At 30.5% G+C, this 20,243-nt stretch overlaps 1 protein-coding gene across 2 annotated transcripts in view; it reads right to left on the bottom strand.

Moving 5' to 3' along the window:
- LOC100306946 (cacophony A) overlaps positions 1-13,839 on the bottom strand; it is a 157,966-nt gene extending 144,127 nt beyond the window's left edge. The window contains exon 1 of one of the 2 annotated variants that reach the window (XM_064357699.1): positions 13,509-13,839. Coding sequence is in view for 1 of the 2 variants with exons in the window: in XM_064357687.1 (XP_064213757.1) it covers positions 5,357-5,364 (8 nt within the window). In the remaining variant the exon portion in view is untranslated. Of the gene's footprint in view, positions 1-5,356; positions 5,380-13,508 lie in introns of those variants that run through there. The other variant, XM_064357687.1, reaches the window with a different exon arrangement.
- Between the last annotated feature and the right edge of the window lie 6,404 nt (positions 13,840-20,243).

The raw sequence follows: 20,243 nt of genomic DNA, 5'->3' as shown, positions 1-20,243 counted from the left end.
ACCACAGTCGCCCAGCTAATCCAATGATTTTCTCACAAAAGCATAATTAATTTACTTTCGTTTAAAATAGCCAAAATTTATTGATAAACCTAAAATTAAATCCAAAATTTTGTTTAGAAATTAACTAGTCACGTTTCAAAAAGAAAGGAATTTATGAGCCAATTTAAGGCACGTTGATGATCAGTAAACAACTCGAGAAAGAATCAAAATTTCATCTTATTCAAAAATTCCCGTAACGTTTCGTACCAAAAAGTTGAGTCTTTATGCAGTGTACTCCAGTCATCAAATAAAATTGAATAATTTATTTTATTCGGCGTAATTGTTAACAAATTGTTGCAAAACTTCAAGAACGAATTGGTCGATTGAAATTCATGTCTGTTAACTAGATTAGTATAGCCAAAACGACGTTGGGCAAGTGCCGCTTGAATAGGGGGTGTTGACAAATTCGTTACAGAACAGAGCTTTTTAAAAGAATATCAAATTACAAGCACACATGTGCATTCCTTATAAGAAATTGCAGCGAAATTAACGTTTTCTTTGTTAAATCAACATCAGATCACGAAACCAGTAGTTTAGAAAAACACGCGAAATTTTTCTGAACATTTTGATGTAAAATTTAACCCTAATATTTAAGGCGCAGCCGTCGAAATTCGGATGTATAAATCATTCTATTTAATTAAATTATTGTAAGCAAAAAAATTGCATGACACGATTGCTGCCCGTTACTAACATAATCCTAAGAGGAAAGTAGACAGGAAAATCCCTAAGGAAATTGGAGAAAAACGCGGAAATGTTAAAATAGTACCGGTGTAGTACTGGGGGCGACATCTAACAAGGGGTAGTACGACCAAAATTACAGTTTCCTCACGGGGTTCTTCCTTATATTTTCTGTGTTATTTAAACAAACAAAATTTGTTGTTACACAAAATTCATTTCATTGTGTTCCCAAAAACAACTTCAGACCTGACAACAACCAATTTTGGAGTTTAATTTCTCTTTCAGGATATTTGGGGAAATTCCATAGCGTTCTTGTATTGTATTCAGTTCAGATCGACGATTACCAAATTTAATGTTTAATTATAATGAAATTGTTAATCGGAAAACACCCCAGCTGTTAATTAATAATAATATTTAGAAAGTTAAACAAGGTTTGATCAAATGCCAAGACATCATAAGAGTCAAATTTGCAAAATTTCGCATATGTGGAAACTACTTAACAAGGGTAGTGGGGTAAGCGAGTTAGTGTAGCTTACGCAAGATGAGCCCTTGACTTTAGGAGGGATTCGATTTTTGACGGTCTTTCGAGGTAGTCGATTGTCGTGTTGCCCTTTTAAATTTTTATAAATTTAAAAAACATCTTCGTTTACCTTTTAGTGCGTCTAAATTGTACTAAGTGCATTTAAGCGTAATTTTAAATTAAATTAATTTAAATTCTTGAATTAAGTGATAGCGTTAGTGATTAGTGAGTAAGTTAAAAACGAGACAAGTTTAGTGTTCGTTCGATTAGGTAGTGCTGCGAACTACAACACCTGGGAAGCAGCTAACCCCCTGCGTTAGGAGGATTAAAATTTCTAGGTAGGCCCTCAAAAGGATTAATTAATTTTTTATTCATTTAATATTATAATATTAAATCATTTAAGTCATTTCGAAATAGTGATCATTATCATTCATTTCATAAATTCTCTCGTAACCACCAAGTTATTAAGCATCGGAAATGCCGAAAAGACCAGTAATTATTTAAATTCTTGTGCTTCGTCTTACGTCAGCTATATAAATTTTAAATAAATCATTTTCAACTTAAAATAACTCGCAACAAACAATTTCATATTTTTCAATTCAACCATCCCACCTTTAAATTACAATATTAAAAGTTCTTTATATTCTTTGCTTCTAACTTCTAAATCTGTTACGACAAATTTGAGTGAAACGGCATCAAACAAATATTCAACTACAACAAAAGTCTAAATCCAAAACCCACGGTGCTATTCAAACTGTTGTACACAGATAATTTAAGGTTGCATACACCAAAATATTACGAAATAGAAGGATTTGTTGCTAGTTAAGGATAGGTTTAGAGTAGAACGATTTCTCTTCCGCAACGCGTTAGGCGATAAAGCAAAAGAGTGTTTCTCTTTTGCGTCCAGATCAGAAATTACAGGCTCGTGAGTTGGCCATCTTCATGGGAAGAGTCGTAGTCCCCGGGGACGCTCTTCCCCAACTTTAACAAGGTCTAAGACGCGGTGGCAGGTCGTAGTTTCCGCCCGTTGTACTTAGAATGGACGTTGTAATTCCCGTCCCAACGGCAAGTACTTCCACGTACTTGCAGGCTACTACGGACGATCGAGCAGACATAATCATCCGTGATTATCTGTAATAAACTGATATCGCGACATGGCAAAGTTCTGCACAAGTCTTTGTCAAAGCTCGTGGACGGAAAACTTTAGAGAGAAATTACTTCTACATTTATTCAGATTGATTTGTAAAAGCTTGTATGTCCGGGTTTTATTCGTAATTCATTCTAGGTGTTGATCACCTGACTTTTACCGGAGACGGAATTTCGGCACTAGGGCGCAAAATTCAATGCGATGCACGTATCAAAGATTCCGCGAGCATGTTATAATCCGCCTTTGGTACAAGTAATTTAGAAACGCGTTGTCAATTGCCTGGATCCTATGAGTTCGAGCAATATCATCTGAAACGTAGGTTAATTTATTTGGACATTATCGAATTAAATTAATTCATGTTAAATATTAACGTCATATCATATCAATAAAACTTTTTCGTATCACTCAGCAACTTCGAAACTATTTACTTGGAATTTCAAACGAATTGTGGTTACGACTCTGAGATATGTTTTGACGACATTACTATACAAAAACAAATAACAATTGGCCAAATTTGATCAAACTTTCATAACCATTGATTATTGTAATCCATCCAACGGAATATTCATTATTCTTGTAATAAATAACTTTGGAGGAAACTTGTGGTTTAAATTTCTTCTCCCATGCGTTTTGACACTACTTTGAATCCGGACTTGCGTTACGGATAAATCCGGAACCCTTTCTGATAAGAATTAAGATCAAATTACGATATCATTATAAGAGTGACTTCGTACATCAAAACAACACAACGTAGGTAAGTGAAATGATCATGTAGCGTATCAATTAACTAGACGAGCCAAACCATTTCAAAAAAAGAAAACAAAAGTAAAATTCAAGATTAATTAAATAAATCAATTAAAATAAGTTGTAAATCATTTAAACATCGATCAACCATCATCAATCACAGTCTCACTACAGTATCTTGCATTAGAATTAAAACAAAATTTAGACGAACACTTTTCTTTATTAAATCTAGTTATTACAACATTACAAAACGAAATAACGACCGTTATGGACACGATTTTACTTTCTAGATCAAACATTTTACACCCTTATGTCATAACACCATTTCAATTGATCGAAGAATTGAGTAAAACAATTCCACATTTACCTAGTTCATCTACGTATCCTTTACCAGTTAGCCGCGAAAATGCACACAAATATTTAGAATTACTCACAATCAAATGTTTCTTCACCGACAACAGAATTGGCTATGTTCTATCAATACCTCTTGTAAATCGAAATCAATTTAATCTTTATAAATTAATTCCATTACCGGTTTTAGACAACTCAACCTCTTATTATAAATTTATTTTACCGTCATTCAATTATCTAGCAATCTCCGAAAACCATAATTTGTATTTAGGTTTAAATGAGTTAACTAATTGTCAAAATTTAGATGAATCAACTTTTATTTGTGTAACTTCGGAACCTTTCTACTATACAAATTCTAGACCTATATGTGAAACCGAACTTTTAAAATCTCCTCTCAATATCCCAATAAATTGCAACATAAGAATTATAACCTCTCGCTTAGAAATTTGGCATAAATTGGATAAACCGAATACATGGATTTATATTTTACCCAAAAGAACTGATATCACCTTAAATTGCTTTCAAATGTCACACATAACCCTTTTCTTAGAAAATACTGGAATTTTAAAAATTAACTCAAATTGTAAATTATACACAAGTTCCGCAACTTTCTTAACCGATAAAACAATTCGTAATAGTACACACAATGCTGTTGTACCTCAGTTAAAATTAAATGACGATTGTTGCATTAATTTAACTAAAACAAAAAATTTTTCTTTAAATCTATTACCTATAACACCTACTAATCTTCACATCGACACATTAAAAGAAGCAAGCCATAAATTACAAGATATTGCCAAATCAACAGACGAATTATTATTAAATAAAGATTTAACTTTCTTCCAGGATACTAGTTATACTAATCATATTTTTCTTTTGATTTTCGTAATTTTCATAATATTCTCATTATATTCGCTGTCTAAATATTGTAAGAAACGTCACTCAAATCACTCGATATTTAATCTATGTAAAAAATCATCATCAGCTCCATCTTATAATGTAAAATATGATAGTTCAGCAGGCTCACATTCAGAATCTCATTCATCAGCAGTAGATATAAGTCCGGTTGCGCCAAATACATCGTCATCACTACCAAAATTAAGAACCGATAAATCGTATTCTTAATTTTCTTTTACGGAGGGAGGATGTAATGTACCCATTATAAATATCCCTTTAACGTTATAATTATCATTATCATTAGTAAACATCTTTCATTATCATTAGCAAACGTCTTAAATTTAATTTGTATCATCTACATCCGGCATGTTCAACTTTGTACCTAATTACTTTACTATCTCGAGTTCACTTTTATTTGTACATTCTTCCGCTTATCGCCTTTCATCCCTCTATATATAAGAAATCATTTTTATGTTATAGAGTAGTCAGAATAAGTTAGTTGTTACTGTACGACCTAATGTCAATTCCAAATTCCAAATTTTAATAAATTATAGTAGTAGTTAGAAGTAAAGTGCTGGAGTTTCTCTTTCCCATCACCGGACCATCACATTGATGTCAGAGTTACTTGTCCGTTTTTTTTCCAGGACACCCTGTAGTATCGCCAAGAAAATGTTTGCTTTCTATAATTTGCATTCTTTTATGTACAATATTTTTTTGCAAAAAATTGGTACTCATAGATTAGTCTGCAGACGTATTGTCAATATTTTCGTTTCACCCTGTATACGCTAACAACGTTTAACTTGGTAATAATTTAAGTTACAAACTGTGATACGATACATAGAGCAAGTTTCTGTTCTATTTTGTATCCTGTGTGCCGGTTAAATTTATCTACGATCAAGATACGTGTAACATGACAAGAAATAACTCATTTGTACATAAACAAAGACAGAGTGCATTATTTATTTATTCGTACAACTTACTTATCCATTTTTCCATTCAAATTAAAAGTGTGTAAAACGTTCGTCTACGCAACACTTCCTCTGCACAAAAGTAATTGCGCGTCACTAAATATTTTCATTTGATTTAACTAGCGGAATTACTTAAAGAGGTGCAAGAGCTGTTTATCTTATAGTTTATAATAGGTGGTAAATAGGATGACAATGATCTAGCCGACAGCTTCGCAGACATCAATTAATATAAACCACAAAAAGTGTAACAAATTTTTGTTCAAAAATTAAATTCGAAAGGAATTTACGCATTTAATTTATTTTTTTCTACTTTGGTTTCACAAATTGTTCATTCTGAACAACTTTGTGCAACTCCTTTTAGTAATTTTTTAGGAGTTGTATTGGCAGTGCTGGGCTGGGTGTCATCAGTCATCACTATAATCTAGAGTGTGTTGTGTCAACAGCCTTAAGTCGTTTATTTATAAAGCCGGAATAATTAACAAAATTAAGAGGACATAGATTTTGATAAGTTAAACTAAACAAAAACAAACAACAAGAATAGAAAGTAGAAACAAATAGTATATCACTCTCGTCTCCTTCGTCGTGCTTCAAAACCATTCGTTTTATAAAACTTGTATAATAACATACTATTTTTGTTTTATTATTTATCCATAATTATTTATTTATTACAATCTGTTCAAAAATGGTTATTAATCAAGTTACCTATGAACTTTGAACGTAATGTGCCGCTTAATTTAAATTGTGAATGGCGTCAAAATGACAGATCCGTCAAAATAATAAAATATTGAAAAAAAGGCTTCGAATCCAAAAACGAAAGAATACACAACAACAAAAACCACGAAAATATAAAACACGAAACAAAACAAACCTTACACCTGAAACAACTGCGCCGAAAAATGTAAAAAGTGAGTAAAAAGCTAAGTCAAAGATTTCACAGAGAAACTACAATAGTCATTTGGAAAAAACGGCACATTGAATTTGAATTTCATAGTCAACTTGATGTACAGCTATTTTTGAACACATTGCATATTATATTATTATACAGTCTGTTATATCTAAACCCCACATCAGAAGTATTGAAATTTCTAGTTAAGATATTTATGTGAAAGTTGGTACTCAGCTTGAGTTCTGCTTAATGAAAATATTTTCAAGATGGCGGCACTTCCGGTTATGCTGAAAGTCGCTATCAACTTTCTTATTTTAAATAGAATGCTATGTCTTTCACCGCGTTTTTGGATTAGTCGAGTTATTTTAAGAGAATTTTTATAAGTTTCTCCATAACTAAGTATAACCGTCTTCGACATATTCAAGATTTTTTGCAAAATTTTGGATTTACCCCTGTCACTTAAAAAATCGATAACTCTTCTAGTTTTAGAGATTTCGAAATCATAAATGAGAAAGTGCGTTCAAAATTGGAAGACCAAAAAATTTTAAGGTTAAGTTTGAACAACTTCAAGTCATTTTAATTTTTAATTAAAATTTTAATTTTTTCAAATAGGATGTTCCAATTTTTTACTAGGTGGAGAGAAATTTTTTCTCCATCGATCTGCATTTACATTCCCTGTATTTAACTGTGATAATTTTTAAGTTACGTTGGTTTTTTGACATTGTATAAAAAATTCCTTACTAGCCAAAGTTTTTCAAAGTTTGCCATGAAATTATTTCTGATTTTAACAAACGACAATCTCTGTTCAAAATTGTGTTGTCCGTCCTGTGAAAACAAAATAAATTCATTTAGTGTTGGTTTAAAAAAATTTAATTTCTTATATTTTTTCTTTCGTTTCCATAGCAACCTATAAGAAAATGCCTATGGGTACTGAATTTCTCAATCCCAAAAAAAGTTATTGTAACCTGAAAACTATTAAACATAAGTATAAGGAATGCTAGTACAGATCGTTGCAGAAATAAATTCTCTACGATTTAATAAAATAAAACTTGTAGCATTTCATTTAAAAAAATTGGGTTATGAGTGCTTAAAGTTCTGAAAACTTTAACTTTTGAGATTTGGAGTTTGTTATTCGTTTTTAGAAATTTGAAAACACCAAAGGAAAGATCTAGGCTTCTTCTTTCAAGTAAGCTAAAAAATATTTCCAAATTTTTAAATATTGTATTGTATTGCATCGATATTTGAACTGGAAGGTGCCAATTCAAAAAAGAAATTAAAAACCCTGAATATATCGTAAACGGCTAAATTTAAATATAGGGACAGCTTATAAAAACTACCTTAAAATAACTCTAGTAATCCAAAATCGCATTAAAAATATATTTTTTTATTTAATATAAGAAAGTTGATAGCGACTTCCGGTGTCACTAGCTTAAAAATATTTTCATTGGACAAGACCTAAGAGATTATAATTGTATACAAATTGTCAGATTACTATCATTATTAGAAATACCAATACTTCTAATGTGTGGTTTAGACGGAACACTAGTATGTTATTATTATATATTATACTTTTTTTAATTTAATTTGTTTAAATGTGAAAAAATCCCACAAACATTCAGATACCTTGAAAAGAAAATAACGAAAGTATTTAATAGCAAACGATGAATTCTGTGTAATAATACAGAAAGTAATTCATTTTTTTATTTTGTTAAATTTCGGACTTCTGTTTTCCCATAATGATAAAAGTTAATACACGCGAGTTCAAATCCAAAAAGCTAAAACACCTTGAAACGTTTGTATAACGATAATAGAGATAATAATATCGCTTTAATTTGATACACGACAAGGAGATAACGAAGAGATAATATGCCTAGAGGTAAGTTATATGCACATGCGACAAACGTCAAATCCATTTTTTATCAAAAGCATTTTTTAGTTAAAGTAATAAAATAACGTAGTGTTGTTTACTTTTCTTTCAAGAATTAAGCATAAACTACAAAAAACTTAAATAATAGTTTCATGTCAAGAATACTTACGACAAAAATTAATATTTGGGATATTTAGTAAAAAAGATGAAACGATCAATACCAAATTTAGTACCACTGTTTATATCAACACAAACAAAAATTCGAACCTTTTCTTCTTTTCTTGCCATCCAAGAGCAAATTCTTATCAAAACGATGTACCATGATAAAGAAAAGCAAATTAAGCGAAAGCAAAAAGTATTAAACTTTCAGTTGTGACATAAAATATTAAAATAAAAAGAAAAAACATCGTAGTTACGATTTCATGACCCGTAGATTTGTAGAAGTTGCTTAAAAAAAATAATTTGTTTTATGCTTAACTGAACGTCTTTTTTCAACGTTAGCCTGACACCTTTGCTTCATTCTGTACAAACAGTCCTATCCCTATCAAACCATAAAATAATACCAAATTAAGCAAAAAGTGCAAAGATTTAAAATAATTGGGTCAAGAGCTCCAAAATGCAGTCTAAAATTTTTTCAGCTCGAACTGCTATAATATCGAAATGACATAAAAACTAGATATGCAGAACGATAAAATATAGGTCATAAAAATAACAGTGCCAATTTGAATCAAATCTGAATCTAGATTTCAATTTGATTTAAAAAAATAAAATCCCATAAAAAACTAGAATCCCATAAAAAACTTGTTAAATGTGTTTGATGTTTGAAGCTAGAATTAAATGTATTAACCGGTTTTTATGAACATTTTCTTCATGGCTTTGTATTAGTTTGTTTTATATTTTTTGTAAACCGGTAATAAATTACTATTATTTTTTATATTACTCTTAAAACTGATCTGAACACAATTCACTGATTTTAAATTCACTTAAAGGAAGGAAAAAAAATATTTCAGAAACTATACAAAATCGACCGAAAAAAGTGCATAAAAATAAAAGCTGTTCCATTAAAAAAATAGGTATGTATTTATTTAATTCAGGTGCTGTCGTAGATATTATCAATAAATTTAAATATTCAAGAGTATATGTTAGACAATTAGAGAGTCCCAGGATCTAAACAATTATTTTTATTATTTTTTTTGAGAACACAATTAAATGTTCGTAACGCTGAAACAAAAAATAATAAAAACAAATAAATTGAGTTAGCTTAAAAAAGAAAATATAAGCTTCCGTTAGCTAGTGTTTTTTTTCAGAGTTGAAGTCAAGAAGTTAGTTTCTTAAAGGTTAAATATTCTTAATTTTTGAAACCCCAATACTCTTAACCCAATATTTGTTTATTAGAACAAAATATTTTAAAAATAATTTGAAGTCTAATATATTTACCTCTTTAACTTTTTTAGACCATTTCAAACTTTATGTCCTCAGATAGACGATTTGATAATCTTTGATAAACAGAAACAAAATATAATGTGTTTCATTTATTTTATTTGTCTACGTTCTTAATTGCGACACAAAAAATAAAAATTTGATAACCAAACAAAATCGACCAAAAACGCTTCAAAATAAAGACTATTTGATTAAAAAAAAATAAGTTTATATTGTAACAAATTTCTGAAACAGTGTTCTCAAAAATTATTTAGGTGATGCAGTGGATTAATATCAATTAATATTTATTCGCAAAAAATTAAATGGGCATTTTAAATTGCTTTTTTAAACAGTTTTTGCAGAAAAATTAAAAGGCTTTTTCTCACACAATTTTAAGTAAGTACATAAACAAGTCATTTAAATAATTATTAATAATACGAGCGCGAAAACACAAGCTTAAAGTTCGACGGCTGTCGTTATGCTACAAGCGTATGCGAGTTGCATACCTAGACACCGAAGAACTTTAAGCATTTTCGCGTAAGTGCTATTGTAGTCGGAAACGTGTTTTAAAATAATTTTTGTAATTTAAAATTCAGGTATTAAAGAGAAGGCTTAAAATGTTAGCAACAAAAAAAATTTGTAAATACAGTGGAACTCAGTTACATCAGGTACATCAGAATTTGTTCGTTATTTATTTTATAACCGATTGTTCGTTCTAACCGATTGACAAAATATAAAGTACTAAACTAGTTTATTAAAATATACAGGGTGTTTGTGGATTGCGCTCACAATTATATAAGTTGTTTCTTTGACGAGATCTATTAGTGGTTAAAATTTGTGAGCGCAATCCACAAACAGCGTGTATAATTACATAGATAAATCAGGCTGTGACAGAACTCCATATCTTGTTTATTATTATTAAAGATATTAACTTTTTCTTTTTTTTAGATTATAGCTGCGTTTTGGCTGCATATTTTAAAAATATTGCGGTATATACAGGCTGCTCAAAAACTGGCGCACCAACTCAGTGGTACGTTGTTGAGAAGCATGTGTAGATCACGGGAAAAATCTTGAAAAAATTCCTTAAGTCATATTTTAAAAAATCTAGAGCTACAAACTTATTTTGATAACTTCTTCAGTTTTCATTATTTTTTAATGTTTTTATGTTTCACACTAAGTAATCGTTCCCTAACACAACGATGAAAAACTATTTTTAAATTTACCACCAAACTTTAGCAGTTTTTTTAATTTAAAAAAATTAAAATTCATCAAAAAAATCACAATTTGTAGATGTGCCAACAACCGTTTTAAAAATAATTTATTTTTATTGTTGATCAAATTCTATTACGATCGCGACTGTTAGACAACGTTGCCACATATCATTTATTTAAAATTCGTTATTTATCAATACCTTAAATACAAAGAATTTTTTTACTATTTTTACCTTTTTATGTAAGCAATTCTTTACCACACTCCATTGAGTTGGTGCGCCGGTTTTTAAGCACCCGGTATACAGCCTGTATCAGAACTCACTCCCCACCGGAAATGTGCGTATAGTTTAGGCAATTCTGATGCTAAAGTTCCTTTATAAAAAAATTCTAACTCTTTGCGTTTGGGAGATAAGAACGTTTGAAAATACCCAATCACAAAAGGCCTTGCTATGGAGGATCAGGGGTACAAAACACGTTGCTAGGAAAACAAAAATAGGTAGAACGGACAATAAAAGTGGGCACTTGAATTATTTTTTATTCCTTAGTAACGCATCTACTGTATGCAGTACACCTGGGAGAGAGCTTCTGGGATTGGTCATTTTGAGATCTCTCTATCTCGCAAACTAAGAATAAAAGACCTACATTTTTTTGCATTTTTGCCATCTCTATGTTGTTACCACTAGCACTTCTCCGGTGGAGAGTGAGTTCTGATACACCCTGTACGTAATATTTAAAAAACACTAGAGTAATGATTTTTCAAATAAAAGACCCTACTTTTTTGTATTTTTGGATGTAGCTTTTTACCTTCATAATTTTGAACTAATTTGTTATTGGTCGATTTTGCTTAGTTTTTGAAATAATTTAATTTTTTTGACGAAAACAAGATTCTCTTAAAAAATTATTACCTAAAAACCATGAATTCTACAAAAGCATGTCTTTCACCATTTTAAAGAAGAAAATTCAAATTTAAAAGAAATAATTTTTTTCAGCCTACTGCAATCAAGAAGATAAAAGAATGAGGAATTTTTTTAAGTTGAATAACTTGGGAATTTTAAAAACACCAATTGTTTATTTTTGCACTTAAAAGATTTTTAAATTGTCTCTCTAAAAACATTAACAGACAAGTATCGCTTGCTGATTACTCAAAAGATATTTAACTTTAAACATTAAAAAAAATATTTACGATTGTTTTAGTAGTCGAAAAGTAAAATTTTTTAACAACTACATTTAGGCCATTATTTGTCATTTTTATAATAATAAAAAACTAAAATTTTAACAACAAATAATTTTTGATGGAATTGCTATGATTACGGTAGAATTACCATGGTAACGACAATGCTCTTGAACAATGTGTATTGTTGCTGCAATTAACTTTTAAAGTCAAAGACTTGAAAAATATACTACCCTAAGTATTTATAATTTAAAAATTTTTTAAACACCTATTCACTCAAAAACTGCATAATAAATTATTTTTAGGTCAAATTTTTACGATTAATAAAAATATTTGTTTTTATATTTAAAACGCAAACTTTCATAGTCGGAAAAAGAAAAATTTTATTAATTGTACTATTGCCTGTCAATAAAATTTTATTTTACAAAAAATGTCAATCCAAACACAAAAATCAAATCCCATCTGCGGTAAAAAAATTCATAACATTATCAACGTCATCTTCAGTGCAGTTTACCAAGGTTTACTTAACTAAGGTTTTTAGGTAAATCTGCGACGATCGTATATTTGTTCAATTGAAGATAACTTTAACATAGGTCATTTTGATAATTTCACATTTTTTACTTTAATAACCGTTTACAAAATTTTCTAAATTATTCACACCTTTTATGTGAAATAATTTTTCCATGGCCAACTACTTTTAAATATTTTAAATATATTTTTTATCAAAAGTATATAAAAATATCAAAGTGTATTTACATTGTTTTTAGTTTAAAAAAAATAAGCTCTTTGAAAATGTCATTGCCAACTATAATTCCTATTAAAAAAAACTTTATGTCGTTACATTATAAAAATCTATGTAGAAAAGTGCCTTATAATGTTTTTGTTTCAAATGTGTTTCGTTTATAATAAGATATGAATTTTGTTTATTGGTCGAAAAGAAAAGACGAACGATACCGAGATGCGGTTTGGACCAAAACTATTTTCTCAAAAAACGGACCCGAGAATGTGTCACACATTTTCATCCAAATCTTTTAATTTCGGAGATCCCCTATTTCGAATTTTTTGTTTTTTTTTACTTTTTTTGTTTTGTTTTATTATATTTGTTTCTCGTCCCCCGTTTCAAGTATTATTATAATTACATTACATTTCTTGTATTTAATTGTATTCGGTAAATAAATTAATAAATAAATAAACATTCTCAGAGGCCCATAATGTGTTTTACAAACTCTTTTGTGAAAACAAAGACAGTAATGAATCAGATCCTAATAATTTTGTAACTACTTTAGCTCCAATACTATACCTTTGATTGCAAGTAGATATATCAAACAATGAAATGTCATATCAGCTGAAAAAATATAAAGCAAATGAAAAAACAGAAATCCAAATAGTCTTAATCATAGCTGGAAAATTCAGTTTTTTAGCTCAAAATAGTCTAAACTCGCAATGAACTAAATAAAAACCAGAGATGCAGCAGGCCAAAATATGGGTCACGGGAATCAAGTGAGTTGTGGCGATGGTGTGAAAAATCAAGTGTGTCCTTTCGGCCCGGAAACTCCGGTTCGAGATCCCGGAGTTATCAATCGCTTGATCGAATCAATGCCCTAGCTAACCTGATTCGTCAGAGTGGGCCTACAGCAGCATGCCTCCATTTTGTGTTACTGTGTGGTCGGGACTTGAGTGAAGCAGCAGCCCTGGCCGCGTCCGGTGGCCGCCGTCATCCTCGAAAGCACTTCCACTGGGAGCACGGCAAACTGGGGCACTTCGCCTACGGCTCGCAGCACCTCATTTTTGCGTTAATTCACCTTTTGCACGACGTTTCAAAGGTCCGCACCCGTACTTTCTGGGTTAGAAGCAGCACTCGGCAGCGATCGACGACGACGCTTTCCGAACGCGAAAATGCGTGCTGTGATCGCGCAACGACCGCCTCATCGGCCTGGCGTGGCGCTGTCCTGCGCCCTAAATACCACCCTTTGTCACCGGACTGGACTCCGGACACCGGAGCGCGCAACTATCCATTCAGAGCGAAAATCGCCCGGCGCATCCACCAAATTTAAAACGCGCTCGCAGATGAAACTATCGTTTTTGGCAACTTTTATAAAATAATATCTAAATCGAATACAGGGTGGTTCAGCACGACTTCCGTCTTCTGTAGCTCAGTTATTTTCTATAGTATACAACGTGTCTCAGCTAAGAATTTCGAGCTTAATACCTCAGTCATTTGTCAACGGATTGTTATGAAATTTAGAATGCACATATTTTATTTATTTTCTTCAATTAGGGACAAATAACCTAAAATTAAAAAATGAAATTGTAAAACACATTTCTTTTATTTAAAATTAAGCCAAATTACCGTTGGATCATTAAACCCCGAAAAATTAATGGCCACACAAAACATTAACCAAATCGTTCGGCTAATCCAAGAAAAAAATTAAATTTTGTTGTTAAAAACTTAATCCAAATTTTGATAGTAATTTGGGCAGTCACCTTTTGAAACAATTGATGAAGCATTTATATGCGACATTATGTGTACTAGAGTTCCTTTATTGGGAGAGTTGGGACACTGAACGTCAAACCGAGCCAATTTTATATTATGTGGATAAGGTATATATTTCTATCCTTTTTTATTAAAATTTTTGTTAGTAACTTATATCAGAGGTTTATGTCGAAAATAATTTCAAGGTTATAGTTTTTGTCAAAGGCATAAAATGACATTATTTTACGTCAAATTTAACCAGAGTCGTAGAAAACGTAGAAATTTTGGGATTACTATTTAAAAAAAGAAAATAATTGAATACCTCAATAAAACCTGTTTTTTTCAAAATGAAATGAGGCTTATTTATAAAATGGTTACTCATTAGTAAAATGGACAGGTATAACGAAACAAATTGTAATAAAGTTGGAAAACGTCTGACAGTGACATTTGGACAGGTTTGAAATCTAAATCGTTTTGTTTAAAAACATTGTTGTATGGGTTGATATCGACTACTTTTGGTTCACTTTCATAAAAACTAGAGTTCCTTTATTGGGAGAGTTTGACTGACCGTCAAACCGAGCCTGTGGATAAGGTATATATTTCTATCCTTTTTTATTAAAATTTTTGTTAGTAACTTATGTCAGAGGTTTATGTCAAAAATAATCTCAAGGTTATCATTTTTGTCAAATGCATAAAATTACATAATTTTACGTCAAATTTAACCAGGGACGTAGGAAACGTAGGAATTTTGGGATTACTATTTAAAAAAACAAAATAATATAATACCTACAAATATTAATGTTCACATTTCTGAAATTTTTCGATATTTATTTTATTATTAAATACATAACTTGAAACATACTTCAATGCTAAAAATGCTTTTCTTTCAGTCACAATTTTTAGTTAAACATCTCGTCCCAAAAATTGGTCATCAAGAACCCTTCATATTCCTTGTCGTCTTTTTACATTTTCTAAAAAATGATATTGAAAGTGTTCTCGTATGAAAAATGTAACAAAATCGTGAATTCTCAATAATTTTATAATTTGAAACAGAATCTAAAGTTCACGTAGATGCTAAAGGCGGCCAAGCAGCGACAGGTTCAGCTTTCCTAAAAATTAAAACCAATTTTAGGTTCAAGTACCTACGTATTTTATAAATGCATAGACAAATTCCCAAAATCTCATAGATTTTTTACATAACATTATTTAGACAATCCACTTTTCCAAATGCTTGTTAATAATAAACGTAAAACTTGGCAGGAAACTTTCAATTTCTTTCTCTTTCATCGCTGATTACCATTTCTTAAAGTTAAGAAAAAAATGTTTGTGATGAAGAGTTTAGCGTAAAATTCTTGTACTTATAAAAAAATCTCTTTTAAAATTTGGAGTTCATATAAAAAAAAACATTTCTAAACGCAGTTAGTCTACGAAAAATGGAAAGATTTTTTGACAAATTTATTTAACTTTTCGCCAAATTTCAAGTGTAACACCACTGATTTCTGTCCCAATTTGTTTTTTACACACTCCAACCGACGTATATGAAACAAAATTTCGAAAATTGACATTCAGTGTCCCAACTCTCCCAATATTCGGAAATAAAATTAACTAGACGCCCTCTGGTGATGACTTTTGAACTATGTCGAAAACAGTAACGAAATTTTCGTAATTCCACATTTAATTGACATCTAATAAATAGTTTAACAATTTTGCGTGTATAGTGTTAATTGCTTACATTGGAGAGAATCACTTTAAAAGTACGTGGTGGTAAATACTAGCGTTGACTTTGGTTCTGTAGTTTTTCGCGGTATAAAGTGTTTATTGTTGGAACTTGAAAGTGGATAAAAAGGGAAAAATATTTAAATTTTGATTACAAAGTGTTATCAAACAGTTGTCTAATTAATGATTATAAGTAATCGATCACAGCGAACACAAAGTTTGGCTCAAGAAACCAATAAATTAGTGAAGTGTGTGAATTTTAGGTTAGAATTTTCCACTGAAAAAAGCATGAAATGCTACGGTAAATCTACAAAACTACAATAAAGATCAACAACTGCTGATACATTTAAACGTAAATTATGCCAAAAGGTAGGCTTTTCAATGTTTTTGTAATAATTTTCCAATAAAGAAAGTGAACCAAACAATCATTCGTTATTCGTGTTTTCCCCGTCATCTCTAATTTGTCAACATTCGTTTCTTGCTCCAAAGATACAATAGTCATTCCGCATAGGCAATGCAATAATTGTGAAGCCTCAAAATTCGTACAACCCTCAAAATATCCGAATAAACATTTTCCCGCCATTTATGGTTACTGTTTTCGACCTAGCTCAGTGGCGCCCCCAACGGTAATTTTTCTTCCGAATAGGAACTCTAATGTGTACCACTGAAAAAAACTGTCAAAAGTGTGCGCGCTGTCAGAAAAGCAAAAATGTTTTAATTTGGTGAAATTACTTGAAAAACCAACAACAGTGGCAAAAGTTTCTGTGTTGTTGAAAAAGGAACCAATATTCGCCTATGGAAAGTGTCGTTGGACTTTTTTATTTATGAAATTTAAAGTTCAAAGTTCAAAGAATCGTCAATAATTTGAAGACACAGGAAGCGTACCTGAACTAACTCGAGTGAGGACAAAACACGTCACTGGAAACCAACCAATAGTTGGGGCTGTAATTCAAGCATTTGAAGAGAATCCAATCAGCAGTGTACGAAACATTTCCAAAGTCGTGAATGTTCAAATGTCTAGAATTTTTCAGTTGTTGTTCAGTCTTTTAGTCCTTTTTGAAAGAATTAAAGCATCCAGTACCAAAATTAAGTCAAAAATATTGTTTTTTAACTTTGTATGGTTGAGAGATAATTGTGAAATGTCCCTTGTGTGACATTTATGTTTCTGCGAGTAGGATTGACCAAAATTCAAAGGTAGTGCTCATTTGTCTCATAGAGATCTACGCTTTTGCATCTGTACCTACGTTTAACAGTTTGTTTCTAATTTTTCTCGCGAAACAGACGTTTTCCGCGAAAGAGTTTTTTTTGACAGCATTTTTCAGTGACGATACATTTTTTAATATAAGTCTTAAAAGGCTTAACATTTTAAAAAGGCATGTAAAAATAACGTTTTTTAAACTTGAGTTGTTACATTAATTGAATTTTAATCTTTATCTTCTAAAATATCTGCATTTTAAATTTCAAAAAAATCCGTTGACAAATATCTGAGATATGAGGCTCGAAACTCTCAGCTGAGACACCCTGTACATACAGTACGTTCTGCGAGATAGTGCACATATTTTAACCTTAGCTTAAGCATAAGAAAAACAGTGTCCTATATTTTATTTTTTTCTAAAAACATTTAAGTATGGAATTATTAGCCTCCAAGAATAACCCCAAAAATTACAAAATATATTTTTTATCTTTAAAACTACTTAACCAATTTTTATAAAATTTAGTATACAGTCGTTGTCACAGATGATCATTAAATAGTGCAAATTGTAAGGTTTAGGAATTGTTAAAGAGTGCTATGGAGGCCTCCTTGACACCAATTGTTTCATAACTTTGTAGCAACAATTAATTTGATCTTTTTGTTACTTGAGTTTGAAAGCATTATTGCAGTTAGAAACTTTTATGCTTCTTGTAATTTTTTTGTTAAATTTACCGTTTTCGAGTAAAATAATAAAATGTGAAAATATATACAGTCGGTTCACTTTCATAAAAACCATTGTGGTGCAAATAGCGTACTTTTGGCATTAACTTTTATATAAGTTGTCATTATTAGAGTTCCTATATTGGGAGAGTTGGGACACTGAATGTCAATTTTCGAAATTTTATTTCATATACTCCGTTGGAATGTGTAAAAAAACAAATTGGGATAGAAATCAGTGGTGTTACACTTCAAATTTGGCGAAAAGTCAAATAAATTTGTCAAAAAATGTTTCCCTTTTTCGTCGACTCACTGCGTTTAGAAATGATTTAGCCTGGTAACCGTCGTCAATTCACTGTTTTTCTTGATATGAACTCTAAATTTTAAAAGAGATTTCTTTGTAAGTATAAGAATTTTACGTCTAAACTCTTCATCATAAACATCTTTCCCTTAACTTTAAGAAATAGTAATCGTCGACGAAAAAGAGAGAATTGAACCTTTCCTGACAAGTTTTACGTTTATTATTAACAAGCATTTGGAAAAGTGGATTGTCTAAAAAATGTTATGTACAAAATCTATGAGATTTTGGGAATTTGTCTATGCATTTACAAAATACGTAGGTACTTGAACCCAAAATTGGTTCTAATTTTTAGAAAAGTTGAACCTGTCGCTGCTTGGCCGCCTTTAGCATTTATGTGAACTTTAAAACCTGTTTCAAATTATAAAGTTATTGGAATTCACGATTTTGTTACGTTTTTCACACGAGAAGACCTTCAATATAATTTTTTGAGAAATTTTAAAAGACGACGTGAAATATGAAGGGTTCTTGATGACCAATTTTTGGGACAAGATGTTTAACTAAAAATTGTGATTGAAAGAAAAGCATTTTTAGCATTGAAGTATGTTTTAAGTTATGTATTTAATATTAAAATAAATATCGGCAAGTTTCAGAAATGTGAACATTAATATTTGTAGGTATTATATTATTTTGTTTTTTTAAATAGTAATCCCAAAATTCCTACGTTTCCTACGTCCCTGGTTAAATTTGACGTAAAATTATGTAATTTTATGCATTTGACAAAAATGATAACCTTGAGATTATTTTTGACATAAACCTCTGACATAAGTTACTAACAAAAATTTTAATAAAAAAGGATAGAAATATATACCTTATCCACAGGCTCGGTTTGACGGTCAGTCAAACTCTCCCAATAAAGGAACTCTAGTTTTTATGAAAGTGAACCAAAAGTAGTCGATATCAACCCATACAACAATGTTTTTAAACAAAACGATTTAGATTTCAAACCTGTCCAAATGTCACTGTCAGACGTTTTCCAACTTTATTACAATTTGTTTCGTTATACCTGTCCATTTTACTAATGAGTAACCATTTTATAAATAAGCCTCATTTCATTTTGAAAAAAACAGGTTTTATTGACCGAAGAGTACATTTTGTAATACCATAGAGATTACAATATTTTTTGCGTATTTGACAAGTTTGAAATTTAAGCCGTGTAGTTTAAAAACACTGTTATGTATGAGTTAATACTAACTGCATATTTTCACATTTTATTATTTTACTCGAAAACGTTACATTTTACAAAACATTTACAACAGACAAAAAAATTTCTAAATTAAGTGGGCTTTCAAATGCTAGTAATACCAAAGCCAAACTAAGTTGTGATACAAAGTTATGAGACAACTTATGCCAAAGAGGCCCTTGCAGCCTTCTCTAACAATGTTCCGCAACCTTGTAATTTGCACTATTGAATGATTATCTATGTCAACGAATGTATACCAAATTTGATACGTTATTTGAAAAATAAAAAATATTATTTGTATTTTTAGGTAATTTTTGGTGGTTAATAATTCTATAATAAAACGTTAAAAAAAATAAAAAATCTGGATCACCTTACCTATGGTTAAAATATGTCGAATACCTTACAAGATACGCTTTTGAGAGTGGATACCAGTGGCCTTATTGATCGCTAAAAATTAATAAAAAAAATCATTGCTCCTTATTTAAGATGGAGCAGCTCGTAAAAGTTGCAAAAATATATAGTTTATTGTGAAATTATAGGAGCAGTAGACCAGCTGACTTTGTTTTTAATGATTTATTTTTATGTTTATTTGATTTATTATCTAATTTTTCAAAAAGAATTGCAGGAAAATATTTTCTTTGGTTTTTAAAATGAGTTAAAAACACCAGTTTAAAAGTGCTGCAACATTTGGCAACATTTAGTAATG

Source organism: Tribolium castaneum, chromosome 7 (assembly GCF_031307605.1).
Source record: "Tribolium castaneum strain GA2 chromosome 7, icTriCast1.1, whole genome shotgun sequence".
Taxonomy (NCBI): domain Eukaryota; kingdom Metazoa; phylum Arthropoda; class Insecta; order Coleoptera; family Tenebrionidae; genus Tribolium; species Tribolium castaneum.
This window is presented reverse-complemented; position numbering and strand designations above follow the sequence as displayed.